Source organism: Balaenoptera musculus, chromosome 5 (assembly GCF_009873245.2).
Source record: "Balaenoptera musculus isolate JJ_BM4_2016_0621 chromosome 5, mBalMus1.pri.v3, whole genome shotgun sequence".
NCBI classification, from domain to species: domain Eukaryota; kingdom Metazoa; phylum Chordata; class Mammalia; order Artiodactyla; family Balaenopteridae; genus Balaenoptera; species Balaenoptera musculus.
In genome coordinates, this window is record NC_045789.1 from 66153925 (window position 1) to 66175425 (window position 21501).

Below are 21501 nucleotides of genomic sequence, written 5' to 3' on the forward strand. Positions count from 1 at the left end.
CATTTTATCTCACGTCCCTCTTCACAAAAATAGGACCATTTTGTACAGATTGGCAGACCACATTTTAAGGACATCATCAATCGTTTAAAAAGTCACAAATTGTGTTTCTCAGGCCAACTTTGATTGTCTTCATAAAAATAGAAAGCAGGCAGGATTGACAAATTTTCATCTGGGGTCTTTGCAGGAGGCCAGAAAGGAAACAAATCTGTCATACACTGAAAACACTATTTAAGAGAGAAAAAAAAAAAAAAAAAAATGCAGCCACATACAAACTCAGGTGACAGCATTCGTCAGGACTAGATCCTGCTGGTCTGAGAATTTTCATCCAGCCTCATGATGTCATGCAAGACTCAAAGGACATCAAAATGCAAAGCACCAACAAAAGGAGGCTGTACGAGGGACAGGGAGCGATAAACAGAGTGCTTGAGCTGTGATTCTAGAAACACAAATGTATTTCAAGTCTAATTGGCTCTACAGAACCTAGTCAGGTTTTCTTTTTTAATTGGCCAATCTGGCTCAGTCTTCACACTTACCATGAAAAAGGTGGGGCTTGCATTGAGATTACACCAGTAGGTAGTCAAGTACCTTGTTATTGCTGCTACATCTTCCAAAGCATCACCTGCCACGAGTACGCACAGTGATTGCAGTAATCACAGCCCATGTTTCATTCATATGGTGTCAGCAATTAAGTGGTATCGCACAGAATGCCAATGAACCCACAGCAACCGGTTTCACAATCTGGATGGATGTGACAATCTGTCCTCCCATCTAACCCCAAAATATCAGTAAAACTTAAAAATTTTTTTCACCAAAATATAGTGACCTGGTCATACAGAGACTTGGTACACTGAATTGCATCATTTTTGTACATGCCTTTTGGCGGGAAACTGGTGGGGAGGGAGTTCAGTTCCCCATGCAGTGAGAAGATCTACCAAACCAAGATTTGGCTTGCTCAGTCTCAGCTAAGACTGTAAAATTAAATTAAGGGTAGCAATTGCCAGATATAAGGCATTAAATGTCACTGACCCAAAGCCAAAGATTTAAATAGCAGGCTTCCCACGTGGTTGATTTCTATTGCAAATTATCTTTTTCCCATGGCAACTTCCTGTCGTCTACACCGGTGTTCCCCAAATCTGGCTGATAGAACAGCCAGGATGTTTATAAAAATACAGGTCTCTGCTCCCCCAGACCTAATTAATTCAGCATCTCTCGGATGGGGACATAGAATCTCATGATTCTGGTTGCCAGTTACATATGGGGACCAAGGATCCAGGCTAAGGCACACACAGCCTTCACTAAACAATGCCTTTATTGTCTCAGAGTTCCAAACTATTTCTCCTGGGGGTAAGAAATGAAAGAATGGGGCTCCTGTTCAGGGCATCCTTCTGACTTTTTCAGGGTTCGCAGAATTAAAAATATATATGTGTTGAGATCCACCAGAATTATCACCAGGCATGAAAAAAATCTCTGCAAATCCAGTCTTTTTGCTGACGACTACTTTTTCCACTGGGTAAATAATATGAGAAGTCATGTTAGGCAGAGACTCATGCCTTAATATTGAGAACATTTAGGATTTAGGGGTTTTGTTTATTTATTCCAAATCGCATTACTTCAAAGGGCAGTTAATTGCTTTTAGTACGATGGATTAGGGAACTATTCAGTACATAGTTAAAAACTCTGACTTGCTGGAAGACACTACTCTTACTTTGTTCTCTATGTCCAACTGAATTTAATCCACTAAAGCTATAACCATATTTTATACAGAAACATGTTATTTAATATAAATGTCAAAACTGTCAAACTTGTCACCTACTTAGTAAGGATTTTTTTTAAATTGTGCTTTTTCTGTAGGGAAAACGTGTTACATATTACACATTTAGCGTTACTGATAACAGTAGCATTATTATAAACGTAGATTACAATATGAAAATGAGTTGTTGGGCTTATAAATGACCCAAATCTAATAAACAAAGTTGGTTAATTATTATCTTTTATCTCCTCAACACTAAAAAAAAAAAAAAAAAAGTAAAATGCTATAGTACCAGTACCTTTTAAGGTTCAAAAGTGGTTTTGCATGTACTTCATAAGAAAGTTCAACAGCAGCTGATACCAGGTTTCAAGCATGAAGTACATGGGTGGACTGAGTGGTCTCTCCAGAAGTCCAGGGAAGATAGTTAATACAAATCAAAACACATCCTTGGTTAGAGTTATTTACATAATTACAATGCTGGAGTTTTGTTGCAGTAAAAGTTGTGTACGTTGGAATCTCACCAATGCCCCTGAATCGCAAAGTTTGTTTTCTGTGGCCCGTTATTTCCTTGTCCATCTACCTCCAAACTTCACATGCCCATGAGGTGCTACTGAAGCATTGCCAGAGGCCACAACGAAAAAGTTCATTTCAGAATATCCCATTCATTCGTATTTAGAAGGCTCCCTGAGGCCCTTGGCTGGGAACTTCTCTCTACACATCATCCAAGTTCTCCCCTCAGACTTTGCATTGCAGTAAAGTGGTTTTCTTAAAAGGATCCAAGTTGGTTCCAGGAGTGGAAGGTCCCCCCCGAATCTGCCAGTTACAGGAAGCTGTCTTCCACCAGGTCCGAGGAGTCTATGCCAATGTCGTCCATCATGTCGATGTCCTCGATGGTCTCATCCTCTCTCTTGATGAAGGTAGAACTGCTGGAACCTGTCTCAATGGCACTCTCTTCAGAGGTCTGCGAGCTGCAGAAGGGAAAGAAGAGGAAAGATCCCAGTCAGACCAACTAGACCATTTGGTCCACCATTTCCAAGGTGGCCCCCAAAGGCAAAGGAGCTCTTCCTGCAACATCCTTTGGCATTCAAACCCAGGCTACCCAGCCGGGCAAGATTTTTGCCACCAAGGCATACGCAGCCCCCATCACACTGCAGTGGGCCACATGGAAAACCCAGACCCACAGGTCATCTCCACACTTCAGCTTCCCTTCTCTTCTGCCAGATCTTCCACCAAAGTTGCTAACAAGCTGTGACAATTTCTGTTTTCCCTACTCAACCCCAGTGGAAGAGAAAAGAAGCAATGTCCGATCAAAAGGCCCGGGGAAGAAAAAGCAGAGGGATGAAACTGGGGCAAAGTGCAGCCGGGTCAGTCACTTGCTAGCCCTGAAAGCTCCTGAACGTCCAAACTGTGATCTCAGGATTTCACCCCACGCCCCAGGAATGCCCTCCTTCCCCTCCTCTTACATCCAATCCCCCCTTGAGTCCTAAAGGCCCAGGTGAAGGCTCTTTACTTAACTAGAGTAGCGTCTGAGAAGGGAGTTCTAGAGTCAGAAAGCCTTAGATCTGGAATGGTCCACCACTTACCAGCTGTGGGGCTTCACACAAGTCCCTTGACCTCCTGAACTTGTTCCCTTGCCTATAAAATGAGATGACAACAGTGCCTGACAATATTCCTGTTTGTTAGGGAGATTAAATACAGCAGTAAGGCAATAACCATAAAGCACCGAGCAGAGTGCCTAGCACATAATAAGTGCTCGATAAATCTTATGATTATTGTTGCTGTTATCCAAGCTCTGAATTTGAATAGGGCCTGGATATTAGATGATATCAAGGAATAGTTGTCAATTTTCTCATGTGTGGTCATGCTATTATGGTTATGTAGGAGAGTCTCCTTATTCTTAGGAGATGTGTGCTGGAATTTCAAATGATTTTGTTTCAAGTGACTTTAGCAAGAAAAAAAAGTATGTTGTGTGATACACACAACACCTACCATATATATGTATATTATATATATAATATATAGGTAAAGCAAATGTGATACAGTGTTAACAACAGCTAAATCTAAGTGGTAGATATATTCTTACAATTTTTCTGGACACTTAAAATTTTTCACAAAAATTTTTAGGAAATATTCTCTAGAGTCTCCAGACTGTCACTATTGCCTGTCTTCCCTTCTCTGAACTCTTACTGCCTTACTGTTATCCTGCCCTGTGTTGCTAAATTTTTATGTACCTCTTTTAGCTCCAAGCAGATTATCACCTGCTGATAGGCAGGACCATGGCTTCACCTCCTCGTGGCGAGGCTGCAGCACCGTGCTACACACACGGCATAGAAACCATACCATCAGCTGGGCGGCCACATGACGGAGTCTCACACATGCATACCAAAAAAGAGGCTCTCAGCCCTTTCCTGCCTCTCTCCCCTCCTTTCCATATCAGTTTCCAAGCAGAGAACCACGCCTGGCCAATAGAAGCCCACGGGAAGCAGTCTGCTACCCTCCACCGTGGGCCCCTTGTGGCCCAGAGAGCTCTTAGAACCTATGGGGCTACTGGACTGAGTTCCCCTTCATAACCCTCCAGATTGGGCCCTTCCTTAAGACTGAGCTTTTGCTCAGTTCCTAGTCTGTACTCCACCTCCCCTCCCCACTTATACCCTGGTCCTACAGCCTCCCTGTGAACCCTAGTCCACTTGGCTGGTCTTAATAACCATGTAGTCCTGGCAGCCTCTCACCCCAGGAGGCCAAACCCAGTTCCTGGGACTTTGGCCAATGGCTGGACTGGACTGTGGGCACAGAAGAAGCTAGCTTCCACCAAGACTCAGCACCACATCATCCTTGCTGCTCATCAGGCTTCATGGACGGTGGTTCCTAATGCCGATGACTGGGCTTATTTCTGGTTCCCAAGCCTCAGTGCTCATCCTGTAGCCCAGGACCCGACTCCTGATGGGCTCTGACCTAGCACCCCCAGGTCCTCTACAGCAAGGCCCTTTCTTCCTCAGGCCCACTCACCTCCCAAGGCCAAGCATCCTGAGCCTGAGGAGGGTGTTCCACAAGACCACCATGCTCACTCCTGCCTGCCTATACCCAGAGCATCCCAGATCTGGGATTCCCCCATCTTTTATGGGCTGAATTGTATCCCACCAAATTCATATGTTGAAGCCCCAACCCCCAATGTGACAAATGTGGAGACAGGGCCTTTAAGGAGGTAATTAAGGTTAAATGAAGTCATAAGGATGGGGCCCTAGCCCAGTAGGATTGGTGTCCTTATAAGAAGAGACACCAGAGATGCACACATAGAAAAAGCCCGTGTGAGGACACAGCAAGAAGGTGGCCATGTGCAAGCCAAGGAGAGAGGCCTCGGGAGAAACCAAACCTGCCAACACCTTGATCTTGAATTTCCAGCTTCCAGAACTGTGAGAAATTCCTGTTGTTCAAGCCCCTTAGTCTGTGGTACTGTGTTATGGCAGCACAAGCTAAGACACTCACCATCTCAGCCCACCTGTCAGGGCCACAGTCTCACTGACCTAGTGTAGTCATTTGGGACATACTTTGTGTGATTCAGAGAAGACCAAATGTATCACCCTTACAGAAGTTCCAGTTTTCTAATACAACAACCACCTACCAACTAGAATTGCTCTCTCTGTGGAATACATGTCAAATTCTGAAGTCCAGCCTTGTGTACCCCTAGAACAGTTCTTGGCACCTTTCTTATGTTATTTATCCCAAAGTGATTTTCTAACTTTATTTAGAAGCAGAACCCTTTTTTACAGTTGAAATATTCAGGGCCCTCAAACACAAAGTAACCAAATGGATGACAGATCTGGCGTATAGCGCTCCAAGACCCACTGTTCAACCTTCTTCCCACCCCCAAGAAGTACTACAAAAATTACCCAAAGCTTGGAGAAACACTGTTTGCTAAAGGAACATAAACACATTTAAAAATTGTTCTGAGCAGAGGATAAATAGAAAGGTAAGTCAGACAGCCCACTTTTCCCCATCTCCAAATCTCATCACAAAAACAAACAAACAAAAACTATACTTTTAAAATTACCTGGTGCATACACATAAACAAGGGCTGTCTATATCTTATAACTAAATTGGTTGAGAGAGGTCACAGTTATAAGCCTCCAAAATAATAATGTCATGTGCTTCTGCCTAAATATTTATATGTATTCAACTGAATGAGAAAGAGACAGCAATATCCTGAATGAAGAGAAAGAGAGAGAAACTCATGAGCAACTTGGACCTTGAACCAGGGGCCACTATCACCACCTACCTTCTCCTACCTCTGTCCAAGGGTTATGCAAAGAGAGCAAGGAAGTGGGGCATGGCCCCTCCACCTGGACCATACAAACCAATGGTTCTAGTGCTGGCTGTGCATTAGCATCACGTTGGTAATAAATTAATGGGTCTAGGTATGACCACCAGTGGCTGCTATTGTCACAAAAAGAGACAACGGTACAGCATGTACCTCCTGTACACAGCATCATCTTTGAAGCACACTTACCAAAAATCTACTGAGTCAGATCAAGCCTCTAGACTAACTACCAATTTCCAACAAATATAGGAGACAGAAGCATATGATAAAACTCACAACAGTAATGCAAGCAGCAAAATTCCGAATGTGGGAAGTCTACAGGCAAATGCTCTGGTTTTTACACAAACAATATGCAAGGGGGCTAAAAGAGGCAGAACGAACTTATAGAGCTCTATCAACCAAAGTCAATGTGTGACTCTTATTTGGGTCTTGAACAGAACAAACTAAATGTAAAATAATATTTATGAGAGAATCAAGGAAATTTGAACACTGACTGGATATCTGATGCTTTTAACTATTTATTGTCAATTTGGGGGGTGAAATAATGGTACCATAGTTATTTTTAATAACTATAGTTATTTTTTAAAATAGAGCCCTTATCTTTTTGAGATGTATGCTGAAATATTATGGATGAAATGATATGATGTCTAGGATCTGCTTCAAAATAATCCAGAGGGAAGTGGTAGAGGAGGAGTAGATATGGCTATGCAAGCAGACAGGTCATGGGTTCATCAACACTGAAGTTGAGTGGTGGGTACCTGACAGTTCACTATACTGTTTGAATTATGCATGTTAGAAACCTTCCATAATACAAAGTTAGAAAGAAAGAAAGAACAAATCAGCTGGAGAGTGCTTGAGTCTCACTCCCAGAGATTATCATTTGTTGGTCTGGGTGAGGCTTGTATAGCAGTAGTTATCAAATCTCCCCAGGTGGTTCCAACTTGCAGCTAGGGTTAAGAACCGCTGATGGGGACTTCCCTGGTGGTGCAGTGGTTAAGAATCCACCTGCCAATGCTGGGAACATGGGTTTGAGCCCTGGGCGGGGAAGATCCCACATGCCGCGGAGCAACTAAGCCCATGCGCCACAACTACTGAAGCCCGCATGCCTAGAGCCCGTGCTCCACAACAAGAGAAGCCACCGCAATGAGAAGCCCATGCACCACAATGAAGAGTAGCCCCTGCTCTCCACAATTAGAGAAATCCCAGGTGCAGCAACAAAGACCCAATGTAGCATGAATGAATGAATGAATGAATGAATGAAACCGCTGATGTAGAGTCAAATAGCCCAGTACAGCCAGCCTCTCAACTTTCTCCTCGGTTTGAATTAAGAAACTAAATAAGAAAACAGCAAGAAGGATTTCTCTGGTGGTCCAGTGGTTAAGACTCCAAGCTTCCACTGCAGGGGATGTGGGTTAGATCCCTGGTCGGGGAACTAAGATCCCACAAGATCCCACCCACATGCTGCGGGGCCAAAAAAGAAAAGGAAACAGAAAAAAACCAGCAAGAGAGGCTTGTATTATTTCAGTAACCATAGTTGCTGTATCAGTTTGATCAAATTACTTGAGGACTTAGGTCAAAGGTTCTCCATCAGGGACACATGTCCCTTCCTGCCCTAGACCTCCACCAGCTCCAGGGAGCAAATATAGGCAGTACACTCTTTGACATTGGTCTCACCAATATTTTTTTGGATCTGTCTCCTCAGCCAAGAGCAACAACAACAAAAATAAACAAATGGGACCTGATCAAACCTTTTGCACAGCAAAGGAAACCAATAACAAAATGAAAAGGGAACCTACTGAATGAGAGAAGGTATTTGCAAACAATATGTCTGATAAGGGATTAATAACCAAAATACATAAAGAACTCATACAACTCAATATCAAAAAACCCCAAACAATCCAATTAAAAATTGGGCAGAGGACCTGAACAGGCATTTTTCCAAAGAAGGCATACAGATGGTCAACAGGCACATGAAAAGATGCTCAACATCACTAATCATCAGGGAAATGCAAATCAAAACCACAATGAGATATCATCTCATGCCTGTCAGAATGGCTATCATCAAAAAGACAAGAAATAACAAGTGGTGGTGAGGATGTGGAAAAAAGAAAACCCTAGTACATTGTTAGTGGGAATGTAAATTGGTGCAACCACTATGGAAAACAATATGGAGGTTCCTCAAAAACTTAAAAATAGAACTACCATACGATGCAGCAATTCCACTTCTCGGTATTTATCCAAAGAAGATGAAAACACTAATTCGGAAAGATACATGCACCCCAGTGTTCTTAACAGCATTATTTACAATAGCCATGATATGGAAGCAACCTAAGTGCCCATCAACCGACGAATGGATAAGGAACCTAAGTGCCCATCAACCGACGAATGGACAATGAAATACTCAGCCATAAAAAAGAACGAAATCTTGCCATTTGCGACAACGTGAATGGACCTGGAGGGTGTTATACTTAGTGAAATGAGTCAGAGACAAATACTGTATGTTTTCACGTATATGTGAAACCTAAAAAAACAAAACAAATTAACAAACAAAACAGAAACAGACTCACAAGATACAGAGAACAAACTAGTGGTTACCAGAGGGGAGAGGGGCAAAGTAGGTGAATGGGATTAAAAGGTACAAACTACCAGTTATAAAATAAATAGATCACAGGGATGTAATATACAGCACATATAGGGAAATAATCTATAATTTATCATAACTTTATATGGTGTATAATCTATAAAAATATCAAATCACTATGTTGTACACTTGACACTAATATAATATTGTAAGCCAACTATATTTGAGTAAACTAAAAAAAAAAAAAAAAAAATTTAAAGAATAATCTGGGAAGCATTTTCAAAACTAAACAGACCCCTGGGGGTTCTGCCACTGGCTCCCCCAGGACAGATTCAGCACCAGGAGGGCCTCACAATGGGGCAATGGCTCCTCCCCTTCAGCTGCGCTGGGGGAGGGGAGGGGAGAGAGCTCGGCGGGAAGCTGAGGTCTCGTGTCTACCTGTGTCTGTTCCTTTTGCCCAGGTCTTCCTCCTCAGGAACAGGGTCGATGTCAGGCAGAGGGATGATGTAGCCACTGTCCGCGCTCAGCCTCTGCTCGTCGAGGCCACCCTCCCAGTCCTTCAGCTTGTCCTCCTCGTTCTTGTAGGTGACGCCAATGTAGGCGTTGTCGGAGTCGACGCGCATACGTGCCACGGCGGGATGGTCACTCTTCAGGAAGTCCAGGTGGATCTTTTCATAACTCTGCAAATGTTCATTTCACATAGTTACTCAAGGGTTACTGACAGAACTGCAAAAAAGGACACAGATGCTCAGAACTTACTATTTTTTAACTGTTGACAACTGAAGGAGAGTCAGGTGTTAACTGTTCCCCAGAGATGTGTAACATGAAGAAAGGGCCACCAGTGGCAGAGATCTCCTGCTGGTAGGTCTTGAGATACCAAGAACCCCTTCTCAGTCAGTAGCTACAACTGTGTCCCCATACGCACACACTCCCTTCTCTGGGACTAGCATGGACCCTTCTGGTCCCCATCACATAGTCTCTCCAGGGCTTGGATGGGTCCCAACAAGAGGTGAATAGGGTTTCCACTGGGAGCACCAAACCAGAAGTCTTCCTGATCCCCAAACACTGGAGAAATTTAATTCAAAACTTAGGGACCATTGATCTAAAAAAGACCCCATTTTCAACAATAGTTCCAGTCTGTTCCCATCAACACAATTTCACCAACCAGAGTGTCTCTGACTTTCCTATCATTAATTTCCTTCCTTCCTTCTGCCTCACTTATGGAAGTTGTAATGGGCAGTGAGATAATCGATAAACAAAAGTATTTAACTTCCAGTTCAGCTAACAACTGCTCTTCCTTGAGAAGAAGGAAGAGAAGCAATAAGTATGGAAAACCTACATGGTGACTGAATCTAAGAAACTGAGTTTATTATACCAGTGTGTCTGGGTTTCCTTCTCAGCATCTCAGCAAAAATTTGTTTCATTCATTACTGTATCCTGCTTGGTTCCATGAAATTACATTTGTTCCTCTGAACAATGCTTCCTATTCCACAAAAAACCAGCTGGAGCCACAGATAACAGCTGAGGTTGTTCCTTCCAGTCAGCTGGTAAAAGCCAATTTCGCACGGATTTAAGTGCATTCAAATTAGCGATTTAATGGCTGTGGATGCTCTGAGACTTCTAACTGCACAGTAGCTTCAGATACTCAAACATCTGGAGAATGAAGTGCTTACAGGTGTTGCACGCTTAGGATGAAAGGGAGCCGTGCAGGAAGAGGAGGGTTTCTACTCATCATTGCTACCAAGGGCCCGGGGAGCACTCCCTGAAGCCCCGGCCACTGGATCACACAATCTTTTTCCTCCTTTGAAAATGCTCCTTTAAAATAGTGTTGAACAGTACTGCTCTCCTGTGTAATGACCAGCTGTTGTCTCCTCCCTTTGCCCATTCCTTTCCACTCACCCATCTTAAGAGGCTCAGACAAACCTTTTTATATTGTCCAGGCAGCAGATTCTCCACAATCTCACTCAGGTGGTAAAAGGAGGGTCTCTTCTCTGGCTCACTGTTCCAGCACTTCACCATGATCTCGTAGCTGGAGAAGCACAGGACTCACAGTGGGCACAGGGAGGAACGTCAGGGCACCCCCTACCCCCACAGACCCACTACTGGGCATGAACATAGGCCCACGGGATAGCGAGGGGGCTCACACTTCACTGGTGGCGTGGTCAGGCTTGGCCATCCGGTACCCACTCTTGATCTTATTGTAGAAAGTAGAATCCACCATCATGCCAGGGTAGGGTGTGCCACCTGAGGACCCAAGAAGAAAATGACCAGGACTGACGAGTGTGTGGTACACTGTTGAAACACTTGGCACCTTTAGAAAATGTTTGGGGATCCCCGCCTTGAAGTATCGGTTCTTCCAAAGAAATTGTTATCATCTGCTTGATTTCACAGCCTTGCCCAAATCTTAAATTTAATTTTATTTATTTATTTATTTATTTATGGCTGTGTTGGGTCTTCGTTTCTGTGTGAGGGCTTTCTCTAGTTGCGGCAAGCGGGGGCCACTCCTCATCGCGGTGCGCGGGCCTCTCACTATCGTGGCCTCTCTTGTTGCGGAGCACAGGCTCCAGACGCGCAGGCTCAGCAATTGTGGCTCACGGGCTTAGTCGCTCCGCGGCATGTGGGATCTTCCCAGACCAGGGCTCGAACCCGTGTCCCCTGCATTGGCAGGCAGATTCTCAACCACTGCGCCACCAGGGAAGCCCCCAAATCTTAAATTTAACCAGGACTTCTAGGTTGATCAAGTCCAGACACCCTAGGCAAAAATTCTCCATGTCTAGAAAAAGCGCAGAAGTGTTTTTCAACGTTTCTGACTACTGGATCTATGAATACAAAGCAAAATAGAAAAGCCAGAGAAATTCTGAATCACTGAGGCCAAAAAAGTCATTTTCATCAGAAATGTTCAAATAATTAAGGCAGAAGTCTTGAAATGTCTAGCTAATTCTCTGTTTGTAACAGAATACGAGACTCAGTTAAGCCACCCACTTGGATGATCCACAGTGACATCTATGGAGGGATGAACTAGGATCGAAAAAGGAGAACAGGCAGGGAAAGCCCTTTACTGTCACATCAGGACAATAGTGGATACATGAAACATTTCACATTTTTGTGGCCAAGGCCAGGTCAAGTTTAGTTTCCTTCCAAAACTACTCCAGGACTCCTCTGTTCTCTGGGTTTCCATTACAATTTTAAATCAGGACCACACAGCTTATCATTAAATGTGTAAGTTTTATCTCCCCAGGTGAACTGTCTGGAAGTCAGGGTTGTGAATCACCCCCTCGCAGGGCCCTCACCTGGTAGCTCGGGGCACCTGTGTTCTTCAGTAACCGGTGCCTGACTTACTGAATGACTAGAAGGTTTCTCTCCTCCAGAATGATGACCAGCAAGGGAGTCACCGTTCCCCTTCCCTCACTGCACTACTTTCACTGAGTGTCCATCACCATGAGGTGAGGGAGGGCAAATCCCCACTGGTGAACCCACTTAACCCAAAGTCCAAGGTGAAGAAGCAGCGGGTGAGTGGATGTCGTCAGGAGCATTTCCAGTAGGAGACAGTCCCTCTGAAGTAGCTCAAAGGAGAAGGGGGGCAAAGGCCAGGGGTGAGGGCACAGTTCCCCAGGACCCCTTCTCGGTCTGCTCGGACACACACTAGCCATCGTAAGTGCACAACATGTGAATCGGCTGCAGTGCACTTGACCCACACTAGGTATCTTAACATTGTTCACATCCTGGAGCTTGGAAAACACAGCATCTCCCTTTCAGTGTTGTTCCAGAACAACCCAAACAAGCAGAGATGTCAGGCCCATACCGAGGGAAAAGATCTCCCAGAGCAGAATGCCGTAAGACCAGACGTCGCTCAGTGTGGTGTAGAGGTTGTCGAAGATGCTCTCGGGAGCCATCCACTTCACCGGGAGAAAGGTCTGCGGGGAAGCGGGGAGGACGTTAAACCCAGCGTATGCAGCTATGATCTACAGCAGCAGGAACAGAAAGGGGTTCTCTCTGGGCTAATAGCTTGCACTGGCAACCGTGCCCCACAGGAGTGTCTCTTTAGTTCACTTCTGTACTCTCGGCACTCAGAAGAGTGCCTGGCACCTAGTGGGTGCTCAGTACGTATTTAATGAAAGATGGGTGGTCACTGCTGCCTCTTACACCCTTCCAAGGAAGAACATGCCAAGATATTTAATCCTGAATTTTTACCCCAAAAGCGTGAGCCCTGAATGGACCTGTCCTCTATTTTCAGGTCTTCCTAGGAACAAAATTAAGAACAGACCTGGTGACCTGAGAGCCAATTACATTTTTGAACTATACGAAATAGTGGGGAGAAGGTTCAAGTGTAGGACAGAATGACTATCTTTAAGGAAACTGTGCCTCTAAGATGTATTAACTCAAATGGTTTTAACATTTTAGGGGTCATAGACACCATTTGAAAATTTGATAAAAGAGGTGCTCTCCTTGGAAATAAATGCACAACTTACGTATTAATAACTAACACTTACGGGCTGCTTTGTATGTGCCAGGCACTGTCCTAAGCATTTTACAGGAATCCAGTGATCTAATACTCCGCGGCAACTCAGGAGATAGGTACTAATGTCACTTCCCTGATACAGATAGGGAAACCGAGGTACGGAATGGCCAAGGCCCCACACTAGTAGGTGCTGGAGATGGTGCTCACACCCAGGCAGTCTGTCTGTAGAGCCTGTGCTTTTCATACTGACCCCTGGAGCCCATTGATGAATGTCATGGACTCTGTGTTAAAAATCTGGGCACTGAATGGCTGGAAGCAACACCCGCTTTCAGAGATGCAAGTGAGGGAGGGCGAGCACGCCAAACAAGGTGAGAGCACGTACGCTGCCTTTTGACACGTAGTTCGAATCATGCATGATGTCTCTGGCCAGGCCAAAGTCACAGATCTTCACGATTTTCCCTTGAGCCAGGAGGACGTTGCGAGCGGCCAGGTCCCGGTGGACACACTGCGCAGAAAGGGAAGAAATGACGGGGGGTGTCAATCCACCTGCGCTAGACAGCATCACCCCTGCAAGACTGGCCACTTCATGGGGGCGCTTGGAGCTGCCTGGCACACAGCCTCAGGGAGGCTGTCCTGGCATAAAGAGCTCCCCTCTCGCAGGCTCTCATCCCAGTCCCTCCCGAGAGGGACAAAGCTCTGCAGAAAAGTAGACACCTGATCCTGCTGGATGCCCCGCTCTGCTCTGGGGATGAGGAAGAGAGAAGCAGCCACTGCTACAGGCTTCTCCACGATCTCCCTTCCACGCTCACCTTGCTCAGATCTGTGGCCTGGGTCTAAAGAAGTCTCTGTCCCCTGAATACACTTACATTTTTCGAAGCCAGAAACTCCATTCCTCGGGCAACTTGATACGTAAAGCTCAACAAATCCAACAAAGTAAGGCCTTCTGAGTTATCATCTGAAAGGAGGTTTTTGACTTCTGAGTCTGCAGGAAAGGAATTAAGTGTGTTGGTGCCGGCGGACAGCATGAAACATTACCCACCTTGACACTCCCGAAGGGCTGGGCCACTCGGCAGACTGCGGAGGCTTGTCCAAAGAACACACTTAAGATCATTTTGTTATGGTTTCTGAACCTCACAGGTGGGTGTGTAAAATATGCAAACGTGCTCTCTTTAAAAAGAAATACATCTGTAGAAACATATACCTGGTTTAAATATATATATAAGTATATATGATTCCATAAGGACCAGTATCATGCGTTCTCACACATATTTTGTTGTTTGCCTCCCAAATTTCTTTTTTCAATCTTCGTTAGCAAATCACCTCAGCCACTTTAAACACACACACACACACACACACACACACACAAATCTTCCGTGATGAATGTACATGAGGGCTCTTTGAAAAAGCAGCTTCTAGGAATTGCTTTTTTTTTCTTTTTAAAGCCACCTTCACAGTACTTGGCTTACTTTGTGAATAAAATTAGCCACCAGTCCAACTAGAGGTAGCGATCTTAAAGGTCAGTGCCAAAGACTTTGCGCGTAGTTCCCTTTCTTTGTAATTTGTCCACTTTCCCCAGTTGGTCCCCTCTGGAAGGGTCCCAGGGTTTTCGAGGAAGGAGGCAATCTAGGCCAGCAGTTCTCAGCACTTTTTGAAAAAGTTCAGGCATGTGAAGAGTAGCTGCAGCCCTCCACATTTTTCCAGCCAGAAAGCAATGGTCTGCCTGCCAACTGGGCCTGGGTTGAGCATGAATCAGGTTCCCCTGACATCTAGAGCCACGTCCAGCCTGGGAAGCAACGTAAACTATTTTTAACAATACAGGAGGGAAGAGGAAGGACTGGTTCCGACAAGTCTCATTGGCTAATCTTTTAAAAGGTCTTGGAAGTTTACCCAGTTGGCAATGAGATGTGAATGGACCTTGGAGCTGCAGGAGTGGAAAATATTATTCTGTACTGCGCTTTGCAAAACAAGCACATTCTTTTTTTTAATGACTGTACCTTTCACTTAAGAACCCTGAAAGCATCCAGAGTACATTAATGATTTTCAAAACAATTTCCATGACAGCTCAACACCTTTTTGCAGGGACCAACAGGAGGTCTCAGACCCAATAATACAAGATTATGGAACAACGCATCGTCAGATCTATCTAGCAGCCTCCTCCCCACTCCAAGCCTGTGATGAGAGTAGAAGCCTGGAAGGACCACCCCCCAGCAGATGTGGGGTGGTCCATCTGCTATGGGCATCAGCTAGGCTCCCTGGAGTTTACAAATCAATTCAACCCTGCCACATGCTCATCTGCTTTGAAAACAAACGGATCTTCCTTCAAACAACATTCAGTAGAAGCACCCAACACCCTTGTCAGAAAATATAACCTCAAATTGTCCACTTTCCAGTTTCTATCACAAACTGGATATTAGCAAAGCTAAAAGCAAGGGCTATTGAACTCACAGATATTAGAGGTTTATATAATTAAATTAAAAAAAATAATATTAGGAACCAATATAAGATTGCCAGCTTGTAATTTTTCCAAGTAAGGGTACTGAGAAGAAACATCAACTGCCACCATACTTTCATTTAAAGAAGAAAAAAAAAAGAAAGTCATGTTAACACCAAAAAATGAATACCATTATGAACAATTCTTTAAAATGACTACATTTTAAAATGTACATTACAGGGATATAATGTACAACGTGATCAATATAATTAACACTGCTATATATTATATATGAAAGTTAAGTAAGTAAATACTAAGAATTCTCATCACAAGGAAAACAATTTTTTTCTTTTTCTTTTATTTTGCATCTGTGTGAGATAATGGGTGTTCACTACACTTACTGTGGTGATCATTTCATGATGTTTGTAAGTCAAATCATTACGCTGTGCAACTTAAACTTACACAGTCCTGTATATCAATTATATCTCAATAAAACTGGACAAAAAAAAAATTAAACTAAATTAATAAAATAAAATAATTACATTTAAAGTCTGAAAAATTTATTACATTAGGTCTATCTTTATTCTTTTTCTTTTTTCAATTCACAGACCACAGACCTTCAAAAACACGTCATAGACTCAGTTGTGCAGATCTGCAGTTAGGGACCATGTGGCCCGGCGGTCCTACTTACCAGGCCTGCTCACCATCTTCTGAGTATTTTAGGTATCATATTAAACCACTGGAAGATCACAACACCCAAAGCATAAGCAAAGACACCTTTACCTAACATGGATTTCTTCTTATATGAGGCTGGGCGATCGTACAGCGCTCTCTGGATGTCTGAGTACTTAGAAACCTCTTTCCTTTCCAGCATGGGGACATACTGTGTAGTGTCAGCTTGCTTCATGTCCATGTAGTCACCGTTATTTTCAAAAGATAAAATAACGTAACTGTAAAAACAGAAAAAGAAACCTTAACCAGGGTGTCCTCTGGAGTGATCGTCCGACATTCAGTAGATGACAACTAGGTACCCACCACATGTGAGGCAGTGGTGGGCATGGGGGTGGCACGGGGAACAAAGGCGTAACCACCCATACCCTTCACCAGGGTGGTCTAGTCGGGGAGATGAGCATCAGTCAATGATCACACAAACACATGGACCATCTCAACTCAGCTGTGTCCGTCTTTATTCTGTTTTCCAGTTCACGGGCCACAAACCTGCACCACGTGACCAAGTGGCTTGGGCAGACAAATCCTGCTACTCAATAAATTTAACACCAATTTGGTGTCCGTTGAGTAAATTAATATGAAGTGAACTCACATCCTTTCTGATCTTACAGAACTTCGTATCTACAGAGATCTTTTTAGCCACTGTAGACTTCTACGGTGGGGATCATCACTTCACTGGCTTGACTAATAGGCACAGGTTCAGCAAGGACCGGTATCTCAAACTTAGAAATCCTCAGATAGTTTCTCACAAGATATGAGCACTGGGGCATCCCTGGCCAGAGATGCATTTAGAGGTCTTAAGTAGAACACACATAAACAGCAAACTGGTTCCCAGAACTATTCCAACTCTCACTCTCATTCAAATCTAACAGCAAACCTATCCCCAAGATGATACCCTGGTTCAAAACACCTGCAGACATCAGGTATCTCTCAGCACCATGTTACAGGATGATGGAGCAGGGTAGTTGACTCTAAGTCTTGCTACCTCCTGGCACTGAATCTGCAGACATGGCCTCTATCAGGACGTGGGTTCTCTCTACTGGTGAAGCTCATAAGACAACGATTCACAACGGCGTCTCTCTTTGCACCTACCTTCGTGTGCTTTCGTCAGCAGGGTTCAATCCAAAAATGTCCAGCTCTTTCTTTGGCTTCTCTGGGTGGCGGCTCAAGAAGCTGTCCCTATTCTTATGCAAATAGTTGACCAAATCCCCATAGAAGCAGTACTCAGTGATGATGTAAATGGGGCCTGTGGGGTCCAAAACCAGTTGGAGATGAGCATGAAAATGAAGAACAGAAGAGCCATGAATTACTGTGTCTACACTGGTAAGAGATGCTGCTCAAGAACAGTGAGCTTCCCTCAATAGAATCCAGTCAACAACTCCATTCAAGGGACTTATATTTGCTGGCATGTTTGGGAATTAAAAAGCCTAGACAGTCTTCACAACCATAGTGTTCTATGAAAATCCTCACTCTCAGGTGAGCAAGCCTACCTGACTTGGTGCAGGCTCCCAGCAAGTTCACAATGTTTAAATGTGGCCCCAGGTGGGTCATTATCTTCAGTTCAGACATGAGAGCTTGTTTTTCACTGGATCTGGCTGTGGCTATTGAAGAAATAAATCACGTATCGGTTCAACTAAACTATTTACTACCCAGAAAAAGCCAAAAACGTGGCTAATCCTATGATTGGACATCATTTTATTTAACAACAGTCTAAAAGAGAAACAGTGACTCAGTCTAGATGCTAATAACTAATCCCTAGTCTTCAGGGTAAAAAGAAGCCACTAAAAATAACTCTTGATTTTCCAACATATAGGCAACAAGAACAATCTAAATAAACCTAACTGACAGAAGAGTCTAAATACAAATAAAACCTAGAGTCAAAAGAACCAAGATCTAGTCCTAAATTTGGCATTTACTGGCTGTGTGATTTTGAGCAATTTACTTAATATCTCCATGTTCAAAAAATCCCCAGAAAGGGGCACTTACGTTTTAGCATCTTCACTGCTACTTTCATGACAGGTTGGGACCGACTTAATCCATAGGCAGTTCCTTCAACCACTTTCCCAAATGCGCCAGAGCCCAGGATACGACCTGTGGGCAACCAGCACCATCAACACATGCAGAATCAGGCATCTCATCAGCTTCATTTACCACGGCCAGCGCTCATGGGTACACAGCTGGGTGGTGTTTCTCCCATATGGAGGAAGCATAATGATTCCTCCAAGTCATCATGTCAAAACCAGAATTGAGCCCACAGGGCAGGAAATTAGTATCACTGCTTTTGTCAAATAACATTTGCAAAGGAAAGGAAAACACAGGCGGGAAGAAGGAGGGTGTAGCCCTCCCTGGTGTGAGTACTCTGTCTACCAGCTGGAGAACCGGGCCAAATCGTGGGCTCTGCGGCACTTGCTTTCTGTGGCTCTGGCCCAAACCTCCTGGTTCTCTACCCTTCTGTTTTCCGCACACAAACAGGGCCATCTTTTGCATCAATAAGCCTTTATCCACTGGAAATACTTCAGTATTCAAGACATCACGGAGTCTAAGCAGTGATGAAGACAACTTCGGGCTGGCTCCCTTGCTGCCTGTTTGTTAGGAAGACTAGGAAGAGCAAAGGCTAAACATGCCCTAGGAGCACGACACTTTGCCACACGCTGGGAGATACAAAATGAAATGGAAGCTCTGGTCCCCACTCTTAAAGAGCTCAGTCTAAAACAGATGTTTCTGCCAAGCCAGGGAAAGACTCGGCTCATGAAAGGGCACTAACAGCCAGCACTGCCTGTGACTGCATGTTTGCATGGCTGGAAACTGTTCCTGGAAAGGTACTGCTTCCCTAGCAACTTGACAATACACAGAAGCAGAGAGACACAGGGATGCTTCTTGGTACGTTAGGGATGTTGCCCTTTTTCTCCATATTTTATTACTTTTTAACTTCCTTAAGCTCCTCATCCATTTTTGTAAAACAAGGGAGAAAATATAATAAAGAAAGCTTAGTTCCCAGGTATAGGTCTGTGAATAGGGTGTCTTGTTTGATTTCAGTTTAAGTAACTCTCTGAGAAGACCTAACTTGGCTGTATTTTGGAATGAGACAAGTGGATAATTTTAAAATGCCTTTGGCATCCTCTGAAGTACATACTGTTAGAATAGTCATGATGACACAACCTCTAGCTCTAACTTTCATTTGTCTTTGTCCTGTTTTCGTTCATTCAGAATGTGATTTTAAAAAAACAAACAAAAAAATCCCTTGGACTAAAGCTTCATGTTCTTGGTCTCAGCCCAAGATTGAAATATTTGAAAAGTTTGTGAGAAGCTGGCTTGATGATTTTTTTCATGTTCGTTTTAAAAGCAACCTATATTTTTATATTCTATATTTTAAAGAAGTATCTAATAATCCTCAGAGTGTACTGAGTCAAAATATATTTTCCGATTGTCCTCATTCATTTCTCATCTGTTCCTTTTTAGTCGTAGAAATTCGTCTCATTTTCAATTGGCGTCATTTCCAAAGCAAAGCCACTTTGATGGGTATCTTTGGCAGGCCTCCTCATATTCTCTTCTCCCTTTGTAAAATTTTCTTTAACTGTAATTTGCTAGGGAAGGAGGTAAAAACAAATCATTGCCGTGATTCAATTAACTCATTTTCAAGAGAGAAAAATATTTCTGAAAGCCATTTTCTAATGCTTAGCTTTTACTAAGCACAAGCTCAGATCCTTGATTCCTCCACAGGCCTGTAAAGAGTAAAGTTGCGTACAAATCAAAGGGAGTCTTGGGAGATCACCCCAGTAGGAGCTTACCAAGCACTAGTCCATCTCTTGGAAACTCCCATCTCGAGTCATAAGGCAGTTGCATCGGGTCCACATAAATATATTCATGTCCATCGGGGCTGATTGATTCAATGACCCTCCAACGAATTTCATACCTTGGTTTCTATAAATGACCAGGACAGGTAACTGGTGAATTACCAACGTCCGAATGTACCAAAGCTTAACCGCAGCAGCAAAATGACTGGACACAGTAGAATTCAACAACGTTCACTCATCATGTTGTTACTGAGCTCCTTCTTTGTGCCAAGCCCTGAATTAGGTTGCTCTTCTTCTTGTTCTTATTGGTTTCAAATATTTTTAGTTCTTTAAAAGAAATATCTACCTGTTTCCAAATGACAACCAGGACAATGAGTGAGATGATCACGATCACCAGCAACACCAAGACTGCGGCCGCCACCGTGAGTTCAGAACGCAGAGCTAGAGGACGAGAGAGAGAGACAGAGAGAGAGAGGCACGGTGGAGAATTTGCACAAACACGCGGGAGGGCAGGAAGGCAGGGTGGCTGTTTCTGGGCCAGAAATCTTTCACTACTGGTGGAGAAGCATGAGAGCTGCCAGTCTTATCTGGGGGATGGGCAAGACCATCTCTCAGTTATCTACATGCATGAAACTACTCCAGCTCTTCCGTTAGAAGGGAAAGGGACAAAATTCAGCTGGGAACAAAATACTTTCTCCAAAGGTGCTCCAACATTAACCTTCTGGACAAAATATGAATTGGCATATAAATATTAATAAGTGAGATTGAGAGCTACCATTAGTAGCATAAGTTTAGAACATAAGTTCAGAAAATTAAGTTCAGTTATTTTGAAAGGTTGCAGTTTACTTATATTGCTTTTGGCTTCATTGATTTTTCTTTTTAAAGAATTCAACCTGTCTCAACTGTTATAAAGAGCAACAAGGCGGAAGATCCTTCTTCCCCATCCTCCATCCCCACACGCTCAGACCAAAGAGACTGGGTAGCGATACGGTTAGACAAGCAAAATGCCTAGGGGCCTCTGCACAATGCGGTTTGGGATTTGAATCTGAAAGAAAGGGCTCCCACACAGATGCCCAGAGAAGGCCCGTTAACAGCATCCGGAGCTGCATTTCCACCGAGGGACCTGCATTCCTACAGGACCCCATCTGGGATTCAAAGTTCTGCTTGAGAGAGGAAGGGCTCGGCTGCTGACTCAGCGTTGTCCTGAGCCACGAGCTACTCACTGGGAGCCACCAACTTCAGCTCTCGGCTCTCCACCCCGAGGAGATTCTTAGCTAGGCATCGGACTGCAATGGTCTCCTCCACTTTGGCGAATGTCACTTGGCCCTCCACCATGCTCCTGTCTCGGGGGTGGACCTCCGTGATGATGTTTGAGACATTGTTGGCCAAAATCGTCCATGAAGTTTCGTTATTACATCTGGAGACGGAGAAAAAGGGTATAG

At 43.9% G+C, this 21501-nt stretch overlaps 1 protein-coding gene across 4 annotated transcripts in view; it reads right to left on the reverse strand.

Annotated features, from left to right (window-relative positions):
* Positions 1-1086: 1086 nt before the first annotated feature.
* Positions 1087-21501, reverse strand: part of PDGFRA (platelet derived growth factor receptor alpha) — a 45556-nt gene continuing 25141 nt past the window's right edge. For all 4 annotated transcript variants that reach the window (XM_036851969.1, XM_036851971.1, XM_036851972.1 and 1 more), the window contains exons 10-23: positions 21283-21476; positions 20406-20500; positions 20054-20186; positions 18252-18356; positions 17756-17866; positions 17358-17511; positions 16320-16486; positions 13972-14087; positions 13488-13610; positions 12449-12560; positions 10791-10890; positions 10570-10675; positions 9085-9326; positions 1087-2718 (exon numbers count right to left, since the gene is read on the reverse strand). In XM_036851969.1, the coding sequence (XP_036707864.1) occupies positions 2571-2718; positions 9085-9326; positions 10570-10675; positions 10791-10890; positions 12449-12560; positions 13488-13610; positions 13972-14087; positions 16320-16486; positions 17358-17511; positions 17756-17866; positions 18252-18356; positions 20054-20186; positions 20406-20500; positions 21283-21476 (1906 nt within the window). In that variant the 3' untranslated portion in view covers positions 1087-2570. The remainder of the gene's footprint in view (positions 2719-9084; positions 9327-10569; positions 10676-10790; positions 10891-12448; positions 12561-13487; positions 13611-13971; positions 14088-16319; positions 16487-17357; positions 17512-17755; positions 17867-18251; positions 18357-20053; positions 20187-20405; positions 20501-21282; positions 21477-21501) is intronic.